Raw genomic sequence first — 24360 nt, 5'->3', positions numbered from 1 at the left:
AGCACATACAAGATAAGGTTTCTGCAGACCAAAGAGTGGTAGGTTAGAAGGTCCAGGGACGTATGTTGATAGTTCTAAGAATACTTCAAATAAAAGGGGCTTTATTCTCTATTGCTGTAAATATCTGGCTGTCGTTAAATACCCTGTTGTAGCTGATAGAACTGACACTATGGGGTTGATTTACTAAAATTGTAGAGTACAAAATCTGGTGCGGCTCTGCATAGAAACCAATCAGTTTCCAGTTTTTTTGGTCAAAGCTTAATTGAACAAGCTGAAGTTAGAAGCTGATTAACTACAATGCACAGCTGCACCAGATTTTGCTCCGGTTTTAGTAAATCAAACCCTATATTCTTTCCAGATTCAATAACCTGCAACATTGTTGCATTTTATAAAAAATATATTTTATAGGATAAACATATGTTTTATAATGTTCAGACAAGAGCCAGGCATTTTCTTTACCTCGACTAGTTCCTGCTTTGGTCTTTGTGCTGGTGTTTTCTGGATTTAAGGTGCTTAATTGACTCAGGGCTCTTGAGAAATGTTCATCCACAACTGCTCCTATGTCTCCATGAAAGTAGGTCAAGAGGACACATCGAGAATTCAGATACTCCATCTCTGCAGGCTGCTCTTTCTCATCCTCTTCTTGCTTGGTTGAAAGAGTCACCTCCAATGTCTCTTGCATCTTACTATATGCACCAATCTTTTTCTGAAGGGAAAAAAAAAAAGATTGATTACACCCCAAATTCACAAAGCAGTCTTCTAAAAAAAAAATACAGATGAATATGGCTGAGCTAACTCTATAGTCAGTAATAAAGTGTGATTTGATTTATCAATTGAGGTCATGTAACGTAGTTTTATACATTACATGTTCATTGAATGGGAAGACATGACAACCATGGTTGAATTTTTAAGGGCTTGTTATCAATTATATTTTAATTATTATAACATAATTGCAAAAATTCTGCTAATTACTTGTTGAACTGAGAATAGCAAAAAGGTACTCAATGATTTTATTCTCGTCTGTACACTCTTTTATTGTTTGAGCTTTCCTAAACATAGGTGACGCATTAGGCATGATTTACTAAAACTGGTGCAGCTGTGCATGGTAGCTTCCAGCTTTTATTGTCAAAGCTTAACTGAAAGCTTAACTGCAGGGCTGACACCACATACTTTGGAATTCAGAGCCAAATATAAACTGTATTGTCCTGTCAAAGAGGAAGGTAGGAACACAATATATTTCTGGCATATCAACTGCTTTTTTTATGTCTATATTAGCAGTGTGTTTAAAAAAATAAAACATGGGGAAATGTGTATGTATTGCATAAATTAATTATGTAATATATATATATATATATATATATATATATATATATATATATATATATATATATATATATATATATAAAATTATGTACAGTATCTCACTAAAGTCAGTGCACCCCCCACATTTATGTAAATATTTTATCATATCTTTTCATGTGACAACACTGAAGAAATTACACTTTGCTACAATGTAAAGTAGTGAGTGTACAGCTTGTATAACAGTATGCATTTGCTGTCCTCTCAAAATAACTGAACACACAGCCATTAATGTCCAAACCGCTAGCAACAAAAGTGAGTACACCCCTAAGTGCAAATGTCATGTCACTAGTTAGTGTTACAAGACCTAAGGTGTGAATGTGGAGCAGGTGTGTTAAATTTGATGTTATCGCTCTCACTCTCTCATACTGATCACTGGAAGTTCAACATGGCACCTCATGGCAAAGAACTCTCTGAGGATCTGAAAAAAAGAATTGTTGCTCTATATAATGATGGCCTAGGCTATAAGAAGTTTGCCAAGACCCTGAAACTGAGCTGCAGCACGGTGGCCAAGACCATACAGTGGTTTAACAGGACAGGTTCCACTCGGAAAAGGCCTCGCCATGGTCGACCAAAGAAGCTGAGTGCAGGTGCTCAGTATCAAATCCCAAGGTTGTCTTTGGGAAATAGACATATAAATGCTGCCAGCATTGCTGCAGAGGTTGAAGGGGTGGGGGGTGAGCCTGTAAGTGCTCAGACCATACACTGCATCAAATTGGTCTGCATGGCTTTCGTCCCAGAAGGAAGCCTCTTCTAAAGATAATGCACAAGACAGCCCGCAAACAGTTTGCTGAAGACAAGCAGACTAAGGACATGGATTACTGGAACCATGTCATGTGGTCTGATGAGACCAAGATAAACCGTTTGGCTCAGATGGTGTCAAGCATGTGTGGCGGCAACCAGGTAAGGAGTACAAAGACAAGTGTGTCTTGCCTACAGTCAAGCATGGTGGTGCGAATGTCATATTCTGGGGCTGCAGGAGTGCTGCCGACACTAGGGAGCTACAGTTCATTGAGGGAACCATTAATGCCAACATGTACTGTGACATACTGAAGCAGAGTATGACCCCTCCCTTCAGGGAATGGGCCGCAGGGCCATATTCCAACATGATAACAACCCCAAACACAGCTTCAAGACGACCACTGCCTTGCTAAAGAAGCTGAGGGTAAAGGTTATTGACTGGCAAAACATGTCTCCAGATCTAAACCCTATTAAGCATCTGTGGGGTATCTTCAAACGGAAGGTGGAGGAGCACAAGGTCTCTAACATCCACCAGCTCCGTAATGTCATCATGGAGGAGTACAAGAGGACTCCAGTGGCAATCTGTGAAGCTCTGGTGAACTCCATGCCCAAGAGGGTTAAGGCAGTGCTGGAAAAGAATGGTGGCCACACAAAATATTGACACTTTGGGCCCAATTTGGACATTTGCACTTAGGCTTTTACTCACTTTTGTTGCCAGCGGTTTAGACATTAATGGCTGTGTGTTGAGTTATTTTGAGGGGAAAGCAAATTTACACTGTTATACAAGCTGTACACTCCCTACTGTACATTGAAGCAAAGTGTCATTTCTTCAGTGTTGTCTCATGAAAAGATATTATAAAATATTTACAAAAATGTGAGGGGTGTACTCACTTTTGTGAAATACTATATATATATATATATATATATATATATATATATATATATATATATATATATATATATCCAAAACAGGTATCGTGCCACTTATGGGTAGTGCAGTTTATCTATATATGGATAAATATTACCAAAACTGTTTCAGGTATAAATTGAATACCTCTTGAGGGCAGTGTATACCTGCATACCTGCATATACCTGCATATACCTACTGGAATATTTCTACTATTGCTGTACAGAGAAGGGGATGCTTTTTTAATTTGGGCTTTAACAAAAACTAAAAACAATTGGCCCAAAACCATTATTATTTCTCTTTATAGGCTAAGTTCACCTTTTCCAAAAAATAGCATATGTAAAGGGGACCTAGTAGATATTAAAAACTGTTTACCTTTGTAAATTGTTTATTATTTTATTGTCATATCTGTAATTTTATTGCCATAAAAGAAGAAAAGAAGAAGCGCTAAAAACTGCTCCACTGTAGTGATAATAAATTTCAGTACTGAAAACAAGTTAGTGTGATAAACTATGCTCTAACAGCAGTACTCATCCATCCAGATTCCAATTGTTAAACAATATTTAAACCAAAAATTAGTTTCACTGTTCTTTTAAAACAAAATAAACAAATGGTTAAATAAATAATTAATTATAAATAATTATTCAATACTCTCATGCCCCTGAATGAAGTCCCTTGTGACGAAACATGTAGGGCAGAGCTTAGCGGGGTTGTCATCACGCCCACTCGGTTGAGCGAAGCTGTTTTTGTGCGATGATCTGTGTTTACAATCTGTAAATATATTTCTTGCTTTTGAAGGAGATGTACAGCCAAAGCTTATTTGGCTGTACATCTCCTATGGATCATAGGAGTGCATTTCGTTCTGCACTCCTGTGACCCGTTTTTAGCAGTCCAGGCACCGTGGTGCAGGCAGCGTGTCATCACAGGAATGGAAGTCAGGATCAGCCACATGCCTGGATCAACACCCGGTCAGCCTCTCAGCGAGCTGCTGAGAGCCTGAGCTGGCTGCTCTGCCCCCTCCCCAGCCCAACGATCCAATGAGCGAATAGGGGGCAGAGCAGAGAGCTGAAAGTCAGCATCTCTGTGCTCAACTGTCAGAACAGAGTGATCAGCGGTGTTTGATCGCTCGGTTCTCAGTGCAGAGGCGCCAGGGGACAGATGCAACATCAGACCGATGCTGCATCCACCTAGGTAGGTGTATATTGGAAAAAAAAAAAAAGAAACCCAAACTTCTCTTTTAATAAATAGTGGATTGAAAGACTAGACTATACGATTCCTTATATGTATCCTCTATGGCTTGCTGGGTATGGATTTGTGAGAGTTTTTTTTTGGGAGAGATCCTTTCATCTATGCAAGATATTGTTTAATGCAGGACATCGGCTATGTGACTTTCAATCTGGGAGAGATCCTTCCATCCATGCAAGTGCTGTGGGATTGAATCAAGGCACTTTCAGACCTCTTATATTATGGGGCCTGAACTTCTGGTAAGCAGATGTGTGTAAAGGTGGTGGAAGCACTGAAGCACTAGTTTACAGAGGATGTGACTTTTCTGATTTTGGTGATATATTTACACTGGACTTTTGCCAGATCCACTTTATGATTGCATAACCCATTCACATTGGATTTTTTTTGAGCTTTACCCGATAATACTATTGACTACTCATTTATAATGTATTTATTATTCAACCACTTGTATGTATATTTTTGGTTTATATATTTTATTGTCATACCTATAGGTCATTTGGGTTTCCCCCAGAGGCCTCGCTAAAAAAATCCTGGTTAGCAATCCCCATGTCCTGTCTGGTCGGTATTACAGGAGCAAAAACCAATGGCTTTCATGTCCAACAAAAAGGCAGGACATGGGGAACACCACCCAGGAGCATTTTACAAAGCAGGACATAGGGATTACCAACTGGGAACATTTTACAGAGCTGCACAATTTTTTAATAGCTACTGGGTCTCCTTTACTGCATAATCTATCTTCTGGAAAAGGGGAATTAAGCCTTTAAATATTTTGGCTATAAAGACAGAGCTGGAATCAAATACTGCACAAATTGGGTGCATCGTATCTGTATCTTTAACAGGTGGGCATGCTTAGTATTGAAGGAATAATAGGAAATGTTATATAAAGTATCTGTAGGAAGCATATAATTCATTTTGGAAAACCATTCCCTCTTAATTCCTCTCATAACTCTATATAGAGGTAATCATGGAAAAAGAAAACATATTTTCATCAATGTCTTTTTAACGGGTCTTTTTCTGGACTGACTGAAGGACGGCAAGCTATTTTAAAAAAGAATAATGGAACCTTCAAAATAAATCGCAGCCGTACAAACACTGCTGAATTTTGACAGATGTAGCATTTAGGGTAATTGCAATGATATTCCATTAAATAAAACAGAAGTTTTGTGTATACATGTAAAGCTACGTAAGGTATTTTTACATCCAAACGCCTTCCATATCCAGGCCAATCTGATGTTCCGCTAACACACGTACTAAGGCATGCAGTTTGTGGTTAGTTACATAACAGAGTGAGCCAAAATACAGGCGAAAAAAAAAAAAAAAAAGACAAATGTTTGTTTTTCCATGATCTGCGAGGCAGGTCCTGACATTTTCTTAGGACCATGCTCAGAAATGTGAGGTTGGATGCGCCAATGCTGACTGTTAGCGGAGTAGAGTAAGTAAACTCCAATTTACAAGCATAGAAAGTATCCCTTTACAGGAAGCCATCGTCCTGTTCAGAATTCAATATACTTAATGTCATATTACAAATTGAAGGGCTGGACCCATAACTTATTTTTATTATTTGTTTAAATATCTACTATGGCCAGCATGGTCTCAGTCTTTCTGCTGCAGTTTGTATCATTTTTAATATTACAGAGACCAAGGCAGGAAGAGTAAAGCTGGCCATAGATGGATGGAAACTCCAACATAGATGGATGGAGACTGAGATTGGATCCATCTATGGGCAGGCTGATGTACTGAAGTGGATCCATCAACTGACTTCAATACAACCTGCCTGTCTGATTTTTTGCATACAATTATTGCCAGCAGCTATAGCTGCCCAATTGTGTTCTGCCAACAGGAAAGGCTCCCCCTGGCAGAACACAATAGTACTGCGGGTGCAATTCCCTCATAACTGACTGTGGTGATGGGGGAATCAAGCTATTTTCTTTCCTTCCATAAACTCCTATTGTTTTCACCTGACCATTATACTTAGCCAATTCCGGACCGGCCACAGTGTATTTACGTCGCTACCTTGAAGTTAAATACCAGGGTTATGGCAGCAGACAGCTGACAGAACCCCAGTATTTTCTTAAACAGCAGGTAGTTTTCTTTAACCTTTAACATAAAAGTGGTCCCAGTGGAGGAATCACCACGGGGTCACTTTTATGGGCGGTGGTCCCCCCCCCCTCCCCCACGGCTTCCCGGTCGTTTTCCCTTCTTACCGGAGCCATCGCTAGCGGGGAAAACTATCCGATCCCCTGTGTTGCTGGCCAGGAAGTCGAGTGAGGGCAAGATGGCCCCTTGGAGGACCGGAGCAACGTCAATTGTGACTTCTGCCCAACGGCTTTAGAGACTATTTTTGTTTTTTGAAATAAACTATTTACGCTTTTTTTGGATTACTTTTAAGTGTAAATGTGAAATCTGAGGTCTTTTTGACCTGTCCTGCTTATTTCTATTACAAGGGATGTTTATATTTCCTGTACTAGGAATAAAAGTGATCATTTTTTTTTTTTTTTAGGGACAGTGTAAAACTAAAAAGTAAAATAAATAAGAAAAAAAAAATTGAAAGCGCCCGTTTCTCTGAGCTTGTGCGCAGAGGCAAACACATACGTAAGTTGCGCCCACACATGTAAACGGTGTTCAAACCACACATGTGAGATATCACCGCGATCATTAGAGCAAATGCAACAATGCTAGCCCTGAAACTCCACTGTTACTCTAAATTGGTAACCTGTAGACATTTTTAAACGTCCCCTATGGATATTTTTAAGTACCAGAGTTAGTCGCCATTCCATGAGCGTGTGCATTTTGAAGCATGACATGTTAGGTATCAATTTACTCCACGTAACATTATCTTTCGCATTATAGAAAAAAAATTGAGCTAACTTTACTATTTTCTTATTTTTTAATTAAAAAGAAATTGTATTTTTTCCCAAAAAAATGTGTTTGTAAGATCGCTGCACAAATACGGTGTGACATAAAGTATTGCAAGACTCTCCATTTTATTCTCAAGGGTCTCTGCTAAATAAATATATAATGTCTGGGGGTTCTAAGTAATTTTCTAGCAAAAAATACTGATTTTAACTTGTAAACAACAAGTGTCAGAAATAGGCCTGGTCCTTAAGTGGTTAGGGGTACATCATCCCAAAAAAATGTATATCGAATGAAAACATGGAATGGGGCTATATATATATATATATATATATATATATATATATATATATATATAGGTACCAAACAAACAAAGTAAGAAGATTATATAAAAGGATATAGCTCTTTATTAGTCAAGTAAAAATTCAAATCTTGATGCAAATAAAAAGATTGCAATCGATTACAGGGCTTTTATATAACATGTATACAATCCCTCGTGTGCATACTAGTCTGTATCAACACCTCAATGCGTTTCAACTCATAAAAGAGCCTTCATCATGAGATAAACAATTATATTCTGAAATACAAACATGAAAAAATATCCACAATTATCACAGACCCCCACACAAATCATCAAAAAACAGGTTGTACAGTAAGTCAACCAATAATCTCAATTTCTTACACAAAACCCAATGATGTCTACACAGGATTGAAAGGATGTAAGTCCAAAGAAAGTCCACTTTTCGTGAACTTTCTTTGGACTTACATCCTTTCAATCCTGTGTAGACATCATTGGGTTTTGTGTAAGTAATTGAGATTATCATAGCTGTGCAGTAAGGATTCCCCGATTAACACTGTATTGATTCAGGAATCAGGCAATTTCTTTTTTGCAACCTGTAGTTGCAGGAAATAAAATTGCATAATCTATAGCTTGCCTTAGCCTGCAATTGCTGCTCTGCCAAGGAGAAAATACAAGCAAATAATAAAAAATGAAGTTTATTACTGAAAGGTAAGGCTATGCCATTATAACAAATCAATTTTGGTTATTTAAACAACTATAAATACCCACTTGTGACTTATTCTATTTAAAGGGAAAGAAAACTACCATATCAGACTAGTATCCAAGATTTGGGTAGACGCAGGGAGCTTTGGTTATTCTCATACCAGCTGTCCTGTCTCCAACCATCTCATAATCTCATTGACTGAAATGGGAAGGTATTCATGAGCAAAGTGCTGCCAGTTGATGCAAAACGACTGGTAAATTTCCACCCTGGCTGATCCACTCAGTTTGATCGAATCTGATCTAAATCAAGTTTAAATTGATTGGAAGGGCAGTTATGGCTATTTGATTGTTTGCAGATGTGATCATTTTGATCAATTCACACATTGATCAGATAGTAAATGGAATTTTTCTGTATTTACCTAATCCATGTCGTCTCCATGTTTATTGACCAGGACAGATCAAAGGGTTTATGACAGTAAGACACAAACAACTGAACCTTTCAGAATGTTCAGATAAACACCAATGGAAAAAACCATGGAAGAAGACTTGTGAAAATGTCTAATGAGACAGCTTCTTTAGTACTGTCCATGACATGTCTGATGTTTTAAAGGATGACCCATTTATTAAACAATCTCACTTCCATTCCAAGGAATGTGTTTTAGCATCACAATAGTGGACATTTACGTGAGAAAGTAGAGCACTCAGCACCCTACAGCAGGACAAGAGTGATGTGTGTCCACCCACTTGTGTACTAAGGAGTCCCTGCTCAGGGGGCAACTTCCTCCTTCTGGGACTTGAAAGGGATAATGGGAGCAATGACTGACACTAGCCAGCAGGAGAATGACAAAACATTTGGAAGATGTCAGTGACAGGTAAATGTTGTAGTTGTGCTGAGATGGAGGGGGGGCATAAACATCAGCAAATAGGATGCTACAACAAGTAGCAAAGTTATGTCAGACTTTACTTTATGGTAAGTCTTTTTTTTTGGGAGCTTATATTGTCCTTGAGATTTTTCAGAGCCCTACCACATTGCACAGCCATTAGGATGACACTACTTTAGTCTACAACAATTAAAGCGATACCAAATTCCAGTTTAAAAAAGAAAAAATATATTTAAGTGTGTATTCTTAACTCAGACAATCACCTTCTGTTGCTCTCAGCCTCCTCCAAATCTACAAATTCCTTTTTTTTTATCTGACTTCCCTTTAGAGTGTGGCTACGCTGATTCTCCATGGTCCCACTGTTAGAAGTGTAGCCACCCTCTCTTGCTCACTCCATAGATGAACTATGGACTAAGGAATTTGTAGTGTACATATAACCACAACTAACACGCACTGAAGTGAGCAGAAACAAGGTTTGGGAGCTCACAAAGAACAATACAAGGAGGTAGAAAACACAGTAAGAAAAAAAAAATTACAAATAGTTTATAATGCCATTAGGTAGTTAATGTGTATTGGATATTTTTGGCGAATAAGGATATTGTTTTGTGTCAAGTAGAACTATAGGCAAACCTTTTTTTTTTAAATTTTGTATAGAGTAAGGGAGATTTTTCTTCACATCCTGTCCCACAGCCAAACAGGAAGTGTGAGGATATTAAAGGAAATTCCTAGGGGACCTCCAGACCACCAGAACTATTGCCTCCATTGGATGATTTCTCCTCTATTACTTTTCTGGGGTCAACCCAACATTTTCTTTTACTTTCACTTTCAATGATAATGGTGCACAGGGCAAATAGAGAGGGTGAATCGCCTTAATGGGGACATAGACAGCAATAAGAACTGACAGGGTTTCTAACTCCTCTCCACTCCATCAAAAACTAAAAAAATAAGTTTAGCCTTAAGCTATACTTTAAGGAATGCACTGCTGACTCCATCCTGCCTGCAGACTGTTGATTGGACAGTAAAAGAGCAGCAGCAGACTAATGGGACAACTAATAACTAACTGACAACTGACTAACTGATAAATAACTGATAACTAATGTTATCCTTTTATTCACTCTGTTCTCTTTACTCTGACTTCTGTCACTTATTGGCCAGAATATTTGCACACAACTCACCTGACTGCCTTTCAGTCCTGCTCCTCCCACCCCCAGTATGGGTAATGCAGAGGGCACTGCAAGAAGCTGACACCAGGTCAAATTCAGGTACTTTCAATGTTTGCATTAAAAATATTAATTTAAGGATTTAATAAAGAATACAGAGTTGCTTTAGTGTGCATGGAGTTCAGATTTTAAATGAATACTAAAAAATGGGTCTCAACTTGTTTGCAGTCATTGTACATGTGGTGAGGAAATTGTTGCAGACTGAACATGAAATATTTTCCAGCTTGGGAAAATAACTTTGACTAACCCCAAACTTGGAGTTAGCTTCACCACATCCTGCATTATCCTGTCTCTGTACAGTCAGGCTAAATTTCTCATCTCCTCCAGTGTTACTGTTACTTTATCATTTATACAGTGTCAATATATTTTACAGAGGTTTGCATAAAGCAGTGGTCCCAACCCAAGGCCCATGGGCTGGATGTGGCCCTCTACTTGCCTTTATCAGGCCCATAGGGCACTATTACTCCCACTGATACAAGGCACTATTTCTCAAACTGACACCAACAATGGGGCATAATTCCATCATCTGACACCAAAGATAGAGAAATATTAATCTCGCTGACAACTTAAATGGCACACTATTCCTTCCACTGACATCACAGATAAGGCACTATTCCTTCCACTGACACCATAGATGGGGCACTATTTTTCCCACTAATACCAATGATGGGGAATTATGCCTCCCACTAATATCAATAATGGGCCACTATTCCTACCACTGATACCGAGGATGGGGCACTATTCCTCCCACTAATAGCAATGAAGGGGCACTATTCCTCCCACTGATACCAATGATTGGGCACTATTCCTCCCACTGATACCAATGAAGGGGCACTATTCCTCCCACTGATACCAATGATTGGGCACTATTCCTCCCACTGATACCAATGATGGGGCACTATTCCTCCCACTGATACCAATGATGGGGCACTATTCCTCCCACTGATACCAATGAAGAGGCACTATTCCTCCCACTGATACCAATGATTGGGCACTATTCCTCCCACTGATACCAATGATGGGGCACTATTCCTCCCACTGATACCAATGATGGGGCACTATTCCTCCCACTGATACCAATGATGGGGCACTATTCCTCCCACTGATACCAATGATGGGGCACTATTCCTCCCACTGATACCAATGATTGGGCACTTTTCCTCCCACTGATACCAATGATGGGGCACTATTCCTCCCGCTGATACCAATGACGGAGCACTATTCCTCCCCCTAATACCAATGATGGGGCACTATTCCTCCCCCTAATACCAATGATGGGGTGCTATTCCTCCCACTGACACAAACAACGGAAATTATTTTTTTCTCTACTATCAATACCTCCTACTGTCCACACGAGTTATGTAATTTTTTTACCTCTGCTGACCACCAAGTCAGATGATTTCTACTCCCACTGGCCACACTCTGGCCATCCTAAAGTCTGAAGGACAGTAAACTGGCCCTTTGCTTAGAAAGTTTGGAGACTCCTGGCATAAACTAAAGTAGTATCTAGAGATAAAGGGGAACCTCTGCAGACATGTTGAGTTGTTACTCCTTGTCATATTGAAAGGTACATTCTGAGGTAAACATTATAGCCACTCAAAGCTGACAATTTTTTGTTAGGGGATAAAGCCATGGCCCCAGCATGGTAAGACCTCATTCTTCATACAGTCTAACTGAGCCAAACTCCCTAATATTCAGTTGTGCTGAGGCTGCAGAAATGTCATGTAAATGTAGCACTCCTCCTTTCTGGGTGGTTGAGAATGACCCCCTAGATCAGTCTTTCTCAACCTTTCTAACACAGGGGAACCCTTGAAATAACTTTCCAGGCTCAAGGAACCTCTACTAACAATAACTATAACTACAGCTTAAGGTGTGTTGATGTGTGATGGTCAGTGGGAAGAATGCTCCTTACACTTGTAGTCATTGAGAAGAATCCCCCCTTTCAGATAACTAAAAAGATCATTATTGTCATTAGATACTCATCTGAGAGGCATAAGTTGCTCCTTACTCAAGGGACCCCTAGAAAACCCTGGAGGAAGCCTGGCTGAGATATGCTGTCCTAGATGATGTGGCAAGCTACTTCTCCTGGCACAATCCTTGGCTTATTATGGGGTATAAAAGAAAGCTGAGTGCCAGTCACTTTGGTTTTTTAAGATTTATTTTTGCTCAATAAACTCCTGAGAGAGGGTTAGGGTACAGGTTATCCAAAAGTTGGAAAAATAGCTAAGATTTACAAGGGATTGTTAGAGTTAGCGTTGGCATTTTAAGAGCAGCCAAACAAATTCTAATGATCCTATGAGAGCAGTTAACGTCTCGGCTAAAGGCCAGTTTGAGTCTTCCTCTACCTCCAAGTAGAGAGCCTTGACCCTGTGTGAGCAGTCATCAGGTACTTCAGTTGTTGAGCAGTGAGAACTTCTTGCAATGACCACCACCATTAGCCTCTACCCGGCTCCCCATGACAGTCTTTAGCTCAGAGGACTCCTTCTAAAATGCTCCGTACAGGCAGCCATCTTCCTCTGAATGTACCCTCCAGAAGAGCAACTGAAATCCCTGAAGCTTTTAACACAAGCCCCTGGCTTGGACAAGGCCTACAACAGAGTATCTTTTGATGATGGCATCCCCACCAAGCAGAGGCCCAGGCAGGAAAACCCTTAACTCCTGGCAGGAACCCAGGAGGCAAAGACCCTTCTAGTAGGTCGTCCAAACTATTTATTCTCTTCTCCAGCCTGCATCACTGGAATAAATCTGTCAGAGATTGGCCAAGGCAGAATAAATATTTATTACACTATATCTTCTCACTCTTACTATTAGAGAACACTTCCAATGCAGGCAGAAGTCCAGAAAAGACGTAGAAGTCCATAGAAGTCCCTTCTATTTATCCACTCCTCCCTTCTAGACCCTCAGTGATTGGCTATGGAAGATAAATATTCATAATTCATTACATTGTTCTCACTCTTACTACTAGAGCAGGGATATGCAAACTGTGGCCCTCCAGCTGTTGCAGAACTACAAGTCCCATGATGCATAGCAAGACTCTGACAGCCACAAGCATGACACCCAGAGGCAGCGGGATGATGGGAATTGTAGTTTCGAAACAGCTGAAGGGCCACAGTTTGCATATCCCTGTACTAGAGGAAACTCAACAGCAGAAGCAAACAAGCGAACAAAATAACGGGGTGGGCAACTACATGGCAGATGAGATTTAATGTAGAAAAATGTAAAGTAATGCACTTGGGGGCCAGAAACCAGAAAGCAAGCTACTCACTAGGGGGGGAACCTCTGGGTGAGTCTAGGATGGAAAGGGACCTGGGGGTACTGGTAGACAACAGGCTTGGCAGTGGCATGCAATGCCAAGCCGCCGCAAGCAAAGCCAACAGAATACTGGGTTGTATAAAAAAGGGGATTCACTCCAGAAATAAAGAGATTATTCTTCCACTCTCCAAGACTCTGGTCCGGCCACATCTGGAGTATGCTGTCCAGTTCTGGGCACCGGTCCTCAGGAAGGATGTGCTGGAACTGGAGAAAGTCCAGAGAAGGGCAACAAAAATAATTAGGGGAATGGAGGACATCAGCTATGAGGAAAGACTACAAGCACTGAACCTATTCTCTCTGGAGAAAAGACGATTGAGGGGGGATATGATATCAATGTACAAATACTGTACTGGCGACCCTAGCATAAGGAACAAACTATTCAGAGAAAGGAGATACAATAAGACACGTGGCCACTCACTAAAACTTGAGGAAAGGCGGTTTAACCTTAAAGTGCGTAAGGGGTTCTTCACTGTAAGAGCGGTAAGGATGTGGAATTCTCTTCCACAAGTAGTCGTATCAGCGGGGAGCATTGATAGTTTCAAAAAACTATTGGATGGACACCTTAAAGACCACAACATACAGGGGTATACAATGTACGGTTAAAAGCAAACATACACACACATCGTAGGTTGAACTGGATGGACTTATGTCTTTTTTCAACCTCACTAACTATGTAACTATGTAATAAGAAGCAATCAATGTTCGGAGCTTACGAGAAACCTAGAGAACACAGAATTTCTAAACAAGCTCAGGCTGGCTACAGAACTAAATATACCTAGGGACCCTTTAGCTTACAGCAGGCTCCCTACATAAACATGTTTAAACTGGAGTGTAAAATAGCCATATCTGGCGGAAAAAAAATGTCCATGCATATAGGGCCTCTATCAGCTTTGAAAGGAGATTGCTGTTTTCCATATTACTGGCAGGAATTTTTCTTTGTCAGAGATACTTCCCATGTAAAGAATGATCTTTGGGCTTAATAATGATAAAACTCTGTGGAATGCAGCAACAGAATTCTCTACTCTCCAGTGATTGCCGTCTCTCGGCCAAGTCAGACTTAGCTCCGCCCCACACCCACGCTGCATGCTTGCAGTCTGCAGTCAGTCTGATAAGAATCCCCACATTGCTACATCCCATCACTACTTCACAGAGCAATGGCTTTTTTTTTTCTTTTTCTTGTTTGACTGATGTACAGTTTCCAGACACTGGAGCTGGTGACTTGCTGGCCTTATACAATGAGAAAAGAGCAATGTGCAAGGGGTGCTAACCCACAACATCCATCAGCAGTCTTCATCCAGTGTTCTGGCTTCTCTAGACCGATGAAAGGCAACATCTGTAGACATGGATGACTGCACATTGTAGATGATATCTTTCCTTTACACTCCCAGAAGCAGCCTATACATTTGTCGTTTTTAAAGCAAACCTTTGGTTCCTAAATATACTACAGTATATGATTACAGAAGACAGACTCAGGGGGTCTGTGTGTAAAAAAGATTGTAGTAAATATAAAGTGTCCTGTATGTGCCCTACAAGTGGATCTGGAATTGAGGCTAGGTTTGGACCCTTAACCAAACCCCCCCCCCCCAACTCAGATCTCTTTTTAGAGCCCTTGGACGTCACAGCGCCTCCTCGCCATCTGTTTTAACCCCCAAATTGCTGCACAAATATGCTACAACTATGTACATTGTACTGTGCTTCCTCATTTACTTCAATGGGTGCAACATGTTGGTTCATTTTTGCCACAGATGCAAAGCAGCAGCACTGTGGCATGTGAACAACCCGGTCCACTGCCATTGTAGCCTTTTATGGAGGAGGGCGTTAAAAATATGTCTCAATCATGTGATTTTAATGTCCGTCCACCCAGGGCTGGCAAAAGACATTGTGCTGCCTGGATCAATAAATAAAATGCTGCCCCCCACCCCCAAAAAATCATGCCCAACAAAAGGCCCCCACATCCATTATTTTATATAAATATACCTTTAGAAAATCTTATGTATACTGTTATCTTCTTCCATAACTCACCCCCGGGCCAGTCCACCAAACACCCACTGTCTGTCCTCAGTCCTCCATTCACTCCTGTGTCTGCAGTGCCCACCGCCCTAGAAGATCCAGCCTGCCCTGCATGAGATGGAGTGCGCTGATGTCTGAAGTCATTGCGCACACCACGATCACGTGAGAGATATTTCCCGGAGGAGATGCTCTGCCTCCTCACACTCATCAGTTTGCACTACAGGCGGCAGTATGAGATGGGGAAATGCCACCCGTAACCCACCGCAAACTGATGACACACAAAACTGCTGTAAAAAAAAAAAAATCTTGGGAATCAATTTGCTGCCCCTCTCTAAGTGCTGCCTGGGTACAATGGACCCAGTGGGACCCATGGTAGGGCCGGAGCTGCGTCCACCCCCCCCCCCCCCATCTTCAAGTCTACACAAGCCCTAAAGTACAAATTCACATATTAGAAAAATGTCCCCACTCACCTCCCTAGTCCCTAGTTTCTTAACCTTCCTAGTGGTATTCCCGAGTGTGACTCGGGGTAAGATTTTAGAGCCAAAAGCGGTAACCCCGAGTCACACTCGGGGTAGCGCTAGGAAGATTGCTAGATCCTGGTAGAGGTTTTACTTACCTTTTCTCCGGGATCCAGCGAAGAATGCGGGCGGTGCGCGGCGGAGCTTCCTCCCGATCGTCTGCGAGCCCCGGCTTCCCTCTCCGGCGACGTGATGTCCGCCGGGGGGTGGAACCGGCGGCAAATTCGAATGTAAAATACACCAAACACACTGATACCATTCAAAATAAAAAAAAATCATATTACATTGCCCCCCAGTGCCCTTTCCTGCAGTTTTACTGTACTTTTTATGTAAATATGTATATATATATATACACATACATATATATATATATATATATATATATATATATGTATATATATATATATATATATATATATATATATATATATATATATGTATACATATATATATATATATATATATATATATATATACGTATATACACACATATATATATATATATATATATATATATATATATATATATATATATATATATATATATATATATATATATGTGTGTATATATATATATATATATATATACACACACACATATATATATATATATATATATATATATATATACACACACATATATATATATATATATATATATATATATATACATAATTCTTGTGAATGAGCAGCCCAAACCAACTGTATACATTATATATATATAATAAATGTATACAGTTGGTTTGGGCTGCTCATTCACAAGAATTACATGCAAAATAATGGTACCGCTTTCAGCACCTAAAATCCAAAAGAATCATACCGCCAGGGAGGTTAATACACCTACCCATCCCCAATAGACCCATTACACCTACACCACATGTCCGTACTAACCTCCTCTGACTGATGTGCTCCTTCACACTGTCTGCATCATTGGCCAGTAATAGTCTAGTGCTGGGCTGCTGTGTCCTAATGTCCCATAGACCTGCATGGACAGGTGCAGGAAGCCTGGCATTAGAATTTTACTGGCTGGGCTGCAGAGAGCTTTAGAGCTGCAGTCACTGGAAGAGGTAGGTACAGATGTGTGTCTGTACATGTGTGTGTGTGTGTGCATGGAGGCTTAATGGCAAAATGGCTATGTGTATTGAAGATGTTAGAGAGAAGGCTGGAGGTATATTTATTTATAATGGTGAACTTTAATTAAAATTTTTTAATGAGGGGCAAAGACAACTTTAGGATTTTCAAATAGAATGAGGGGATTCCAATGCGCTAACCCCTATGAGTAATGGGGGAAGTAATTTAAAATTCAAGCAGTTGCTCACATTGACAGAGTGGGGCTGATTAACTAAAACTGGAGCACTGAGAATCTGGTGCAGCTGTGCATAGCATCCAATCAGCTTCCAACTTTAGCTTGTTCAATTAGGCTTTGAAAATAAAACATGCTTGTGGTCATTGTAGTCGTATTAGTGCACTTGCGACAGAGACAATTGAGTACTGTCCGTGATACTTTTTTATTTGCACTAACATACAATTTTTCAGGACAAGCTTTCGGGGTATGTCCCCTTCAAGATCCAAGCAGTACTGATTCACAAAATGTTTAGCAGAATGGTGAAAAAACACACAATCTCTAAGCCAAAGGAACAAAAAGAGAAAACCAAACAAACATGGAAGCTGATTGGTTTCTCTGCAGAACTGCACCAGATTTTGCACTCTCCAATGTTAGTAAATCCCCCCTAATGTGTTCCCACGTATATGCTTCTGATTGATAATTCTAAATGATGTGGCACTTTGCTTTTATTTTATTAGTTACAGTATGGGATTCCATATCATAAAATTAAAAACGTGTCTAAATAGTACAAAAGGGTTAATAGATATGTGTGTGTATCTATCAACAAGCAAAGATTCCAAATGTGTTTATTCAACTCAATTCAAACTCATATACAGTGCTTCCAATATATAAGGTGCTCAACGTGCTATATAGTAAAATTTAGGAGAAATATAGTTACGAATTAAGAGGTACTGCATTTCTCATCTATCTATCTATCTATCTATCTATCTATCTATCTATCTATCTATCTATCTATCTATCTATCTATCTATCTATCTATCTATCTATCTATCTATCTATCTATCTATCTATCTATCTATCTATCTATCTATCTATCTATCTATCTATCTATCTATCTATCTATCTATCTGTATATCTATCTATCTATCTATCTATCTATCTATCTATCTATCTATCTATCTATCTATCTATCTATCTATCTATCTATCTATCTATCTATCTATCTATCTATCTATCTATCTATCTAGCTGTATATCTATCTATCTATCCATCTAGCTGTATATCTATCTATCTATCTATCTATCTATCTATCTATTATATGTCCGTCCGTCCGTCCGTCCGTCCGTCCGTCCGTCCGTCCGTCCGTCTATCTATCCATCTATCTATCTATCTATCTATCTATTGAATATGTACAGTCGTTCCACTTACAAACATTATTTAGTTTTGTTTATGGGAAAACTCAGGAACTCCTACATACCGTTCTATGTATCTCTGGTCTGTAAATGAAGAGGTTCACATTTTATATAAGGTATTTAATGTACCCCTTTATTTATTTATTTATTATTGTATTTATTTACTTTCAGAGAGAAATGTGTTTTGTGTATGTTGATTATTGGTATTGTATTATATTCTTTACATGTGTATATAAGGTAAATATTATTCCATGAATAACAGTTAAGAGATAAATATTACTGGACGCAGACAGTACAGCAGATGATCCCAGTGCAGTGATCGCAGTGTATGTTATGTAATATCCAGGTGGTGTTGTGTCTGCTCCGCTCTACATTCCATCACTCATGGGGTAACTTTTGGTCACATAGAGCAGCTCTATTATTGCTCCGTACTCAGGGACACCGCGCTTCTACTACATTGCCATCTACAGAATTCACACACACACACACATATATATATATATATATATATATATATGTATATTTGCCATATGAAACTTGGATATTGAACAGTGATTTTTGGGAGCAATTACATTATTGGAATCATTTCTCAAATGTGTTGCAATGAACACTCTGCTTTAGACTCACGGGAAATAGTGACTAAGGGGGAGATTTACTAAAACTGGAGTGCAAAATCTGGTGCAGCTCTGCGTAGAAACCAATCAGCTTCCAGATTTTTATTTGTCAAAGCTTAATTGAACAAGCTGAAGTTATAAGTTAATTGGCTACCAAGCACAGATTTTGCGTGCACTCGTTTCTGTAAAGTCCGCCATTGCAGACCTCTCCCGAAAATGTTAGTTGTCCGGCTGTTGTGCCGGTCCCCTACTGAGGAATAATGACAGCTTTACTTTACTACTTGCCGACCAGCCGATGTACATATACTGTGGCAGGTCTGCAGGTTCCCAGTGAAATGACGTACCCGTACCCATTCACCAGAGGGGAAGCTGATCTGCGGAGGCCGGAGGCCTCGATTGCCGCCAGGGACCCGCGATCGCCCTCCGTGGAGACAGAACAGTGGTCTGCCGTTGTAAACACAGCAGACCACTGTTCTGTCAGCATTGAACGCAGGGCTCCTGTGTTCCTCCTATTTAGGAACACAGGTGTCTATGTTCATTCCCCCACACAGTTAGAAAGCACCCCTAGGGACACATTTAACCCTTTAAACGCCCCATGGTGGTAACCCATTCCCTGCCAGTGTCTTTATTACAGTAACAGTGCATATTTTTAGCACTAATTACTGTAGAAATCTCACTGGTCCCCTCAAAAGTAAAAATTGTCAGTCAGGTGTCCGATCTGTCTGCCGCAATGTCGCAGTCCCGCCAAAAATCGCTGATCGCCGCCATTACTAGTAAAAAAAAAATAAATAAAAATGACATAAATCTTTCCCCTAGTTTTTAGATGTGATAACTTTTGTGCAAACCAAACAATATACTCTTTTTTTTTTTTTTACCAAAAATATGTAGCAGAATACAAATTGGGCAAAAATGATGAAAAAATTTGATTTTTAATTTTTTTTTTATTAAAAATGTTATGTAGCAGAAAGTAAAAAATATATATATTTTTTTTAGAATTGTCGCTCATTTTTTGTTTATAGCGCAAAAAATAAAAATCACGAGGTGATCAAATACCACCAAAAGAAAGCTCTATTTGTGGGGAAAAAAAACACATCAATGTTATTCAGGTACAGTGTCGCACAACTGCGCAAATGTCAGTTAAAGTATCGCAGTGCCAAATCACAAAAAATGGCCTGGTCATTAAGGGGGAAAACCTCCCGGTCCAGAAGTGGTTAATTAATGCAGGTTGTGGTCATGCAATAAGATCGTGTACAGCGCCCAAGAACAAAGTAATGTCCATGTCCTGACTACAAGAAGCTTTTTTACTGCAGTGCTGAAAAGTTCATTAATTGCTTAAAAACTACTGATTTTCCACAGCTGACTGGTCTGCAAATGCAGCATTGGAACAGGAAGGTTCGATTCCGTGCTTTCAAAAAATGTTAATAATGATAAAGAATACGGACCAACTAAATACATTTGGGTACAAGCTTTCAAAACGCCTTAGATGACAAAATCACGGTCAATGAATGAGTGCAAGGACCCCCCAATCGCTTGACAGCAAAAATTGATTATTTCAGCCAGGGACCTCTTTTGGCTTGAATATGTATGTGTGTGTGTGTATGGGTGTATAATATATATATATATATATATATATATATATATATATATATATATAATATATATAGTGTTAGTAGTATTAGTTATGATTATTATTTTTATTATTTATCTTTTTACATTTGAATGATTATGAAAAATGTTATTAATCTTATATTATTGGTATTATTGCTATATATATATATATATATATATATATATATATATATACACACACACACATTTATATATAAATATATATATATATATATATATATATATATATATATATATATATATATATATATATATATATATATACATACATCTACTATATATTTTCTTATAGGACTAATTTATATATATATATATATATATATATATACATATATATATATATATATATATATATATATATATATATATATATATATATATATAAATTAGTCCTATAAAAATATATATATAGTAATAACAAACCCTTATACCCAGTAATGAATACTCGTTAAACCAGAGTAGCATGTGTATAAACAATATAGGGTCACCTACACAATTTTTTTCCTGCTGAGTTCCATTTTACTTTCACATTGACTCTGGTGAATATATCCCAGAATGCTGTCATCATCTCATTTTTGTTTTAGTCTGAGTTTATTTTAACCGACATGGAAATCATTCCAGAACATATGACCTATGAGCAGAACTATGCCAGATATGAAAACAATTTAGGGACATGGCTGTGGTTTTTGATATTGAAGCCATTAGAGATACAAGTGATGCTGGCTTGATTCAGACCATGACCATGTATCTAACCATGTATATGTATGACCGTGTCTCGGTGACTGAGTGAGCACAGAAGAGGTTCTGCAGCAGCTTCCATCTACAACAATATGATAGAGCCTAACTATTCTACCACTGCAGGATGTCATTATTTTAGTTTTACATATTTCTGCAATGAGCTCATTCTGGTAAATACTGCTGAAGCACATCATGTTATTGAAGCAATCATTATATAAATATTTAGATTTGGAACTTTTCGATACATTTCTATACGTTTGAATACAATTTGAAAAAAATTTGACATTAAAAGTTTTAGGATTGATAAGGGAAAACTGACCATGTTTGTGGTATCAAATGATCATTTTGAAAAGATAATCGATCAAAACTTTAGGAACCAACGTGTGATCACATGATGTATTGATCTATGTATGGCCACATAAGATGAGAGGTGATTGGTTGTATGTTACTCTATTCCTATAAGTCAGAATAGCTGAAAAGCAGATTCAGTGTCTATGATATCTATCCTATACACTACTATCATACACTATCCTACACCGAAATGTGAATTATATAGCATTCAGCATCTCTATGACAGGCTAATCATTTATTTTTATTAACTACAACCTAATAAAATAATGTAGGGAACATAGAGCCAGATCAGTCCTTACACAATGGGAGTTTGGAATCAAAAGAACACTGGCATTTAGATACATACACTATAATTGTTTAAATTGTAATAACAACAACAATACTACTACTATTAATAATAATAATAAATAAACCACCACTGGGTGGAAAAATGGCCAAAATCAGACTGGGGATCATTCACAAAGGGGGTTTGGTCTGTAAATGAATAATTCACTTAGTCTAGTAAATATAGTGAATCTGTTTTCTTCCATCATTCACCCAATTTCAAACAAAAATTGTGTTTTTTTTTTTTATATTTTTTTTTATTTCCAAATAATTGGGCATTTAAAGTGAACACAACTTCACTTTATTTACTATATTAAATGATTTATTGAGATAAGATATTGATATATATGAAAAAGAGATCAAGGTCAGTCCTGGCCATTGGAAATGTAATAGCAAATTGTTGCAGAAACCTGCGTTGGTACCCCTCTGTACCCCTCATCTTGGTCCTTCTCCTATAGTCCATGAGGGGTACCAGCGCAGATTTCTGCACCAATGTGCTATTATTTACTATATTAAGAGAACATTCCCCTCATTTCCTTTGCTGAGTGAACATTCTTTAGGAACTCATCCCCACTATCTGTAGAACATAAGCAATATACTTCTATCATAGTAGAGGAAGAGTCCATCTATGAGGATGACAAGCCCCCCACCCTGCCTGTGTCACCTTGTCCCTGGTGTCACCGGGCAGGTAGAAGGAAGCCGGCTGTACATGGTAGAGGAGGGACTCACCTGCGGGTGATGATGATAGTAGGTTGCGGTGCCGGGCAGATATTGGTGCATCCCATAGACTTGGTGATGATACATAACATCCAGACAACTCATTGCAGGCCCCCGTCCTCCCCGCACAGTCCCGGAATAGTGCTATCCTAGGAGCCGGTGTCACTTCCCCTGATCCGGGATGCTGCCTCCATCGCTGCCTTATACACGGAGAGCGGAGGAGACAGGCGGCTGGATTAGCATGCACACAATAGACACGCACAGCTCGGCCAATCCGCTACTCCGCTCCCAGCTGGAGAATGACAGGGGGCTAGAGGCGGGGCCACTCTCCGCACATCTGATTGGTTGAAAGTTTCACACTGCTCTGCGCGCTGATTGGTTGATGGATGATTCTTGCTGGGGATGAAGTTTTCATTGTAGCATCCCTGAGTGCTGATCCCTGGGTGTGTGTGTGGATGATGAGCAGCAGATACAACTCTGTGATGAGTACAGCCAGGGACCCCTGAAAACTGACTGCTACATATCACCTACATATTATATATTATACATCTTATATGTTATGTACAGTATGCTATACATCTTATATGTTATGTACAGGTTATTATACACCTTTTACTTTTTTATATCATTTACAGTATATTATGCATCTTACCTGTTATATATTATATACAATATATTATAAATTCTACATGTCATATATCATTTACAGTATATTATACATGTTACATATTATATATTATGTACAGTATATTATACATCTTATATGTTATATGTTATGGACAGTATACTATACATCTTATATGTTATATGTTATGTACAGGTTATTATACACCTTTTATTTTTTATATAATTTACAGTATATTATACATCTTACATGTTATATATTATATACAGTATATTATACATCTTACATATTATATATTATATGCAGTATATTTTACATCTTACATGTTATATATTATATGCAGTATATTTTACATCTTACATGTTATATATTCAATACAGTATATTATAAATTCTACATGTTATATATATTATTTACAGTATATTATACATCCTATATATTTTATATTATGTATAGTATATTACACATCTTACATATTATATATAATTTACAGTATATTATACATCTTACATATTATATATTATGTACTGTATATTATACATCTTATATGTTATATGTTATATTTTATGTACAGTATACTATACATCTTATATGTTATATGTTATGTACAGGTTATTATACACCTTTTATTTTTTATATCATTTACAGTATATTATACATCTTACATGTTATAAATTATATACAGTATATTATTCATCTTACATATTATATATTATATGCAGTATATTTTACATCTTACATGTTATATATTATATGCAGTATATTTTACATCTTACATGTTATATATTCAATACAGTATATTATAAATTCTACATGTTATATATAATTTACAGTA

At 38.4% G+C, this 24360-nt stretch overlaps 1 protein-coding gene across 1 annotated transcript in view; it reads right to left on the bottom strand.

Moving 5' to 3' along the window:
- The window catches only part of VGLL3 (vestigial like family member 3), a 29895-nt gene extending 6745 nt beyond the window's left edge, over positions 1-23150 (bottom strand). Inside the window, exons 1-2 of the mRNA XM_082246835.1 lie at positions 22913-23150; positions 460-706 (exon numbers count right to left, since the gene is read on the bottom strand). Coding sequence (XP_082102961.1) covers positions 460-706; positions 22913-23005 — 340 coding nt within the window. The 5' untranslated portion in view covers positions 23006-23150. The remainder of the gene's footprint in view (positions 1-459; positions 707-22912) is intronic.
- Between the last annotated feature and the right edge of the window lie 1210 nt (positions 23151-24360).

The sequence above is a fragment of the Pelophylax lessonae genome (assembly GCF_965119305.1).
Source record: "Pelophylax lessonae genome assembly, chromosome: 2".
In the NCBI taxonomy this organism is placed as follows: Eukaryota; Metazoa; Chordata; class Amphibia; order Anura; family Ranidae; genus Pelophylax; species Pelophylax lessonae.
Note: the sequence above shows the minus strand (reverse complement) of the source record. Positions and strands in the feature narration are given on the sequence as shown.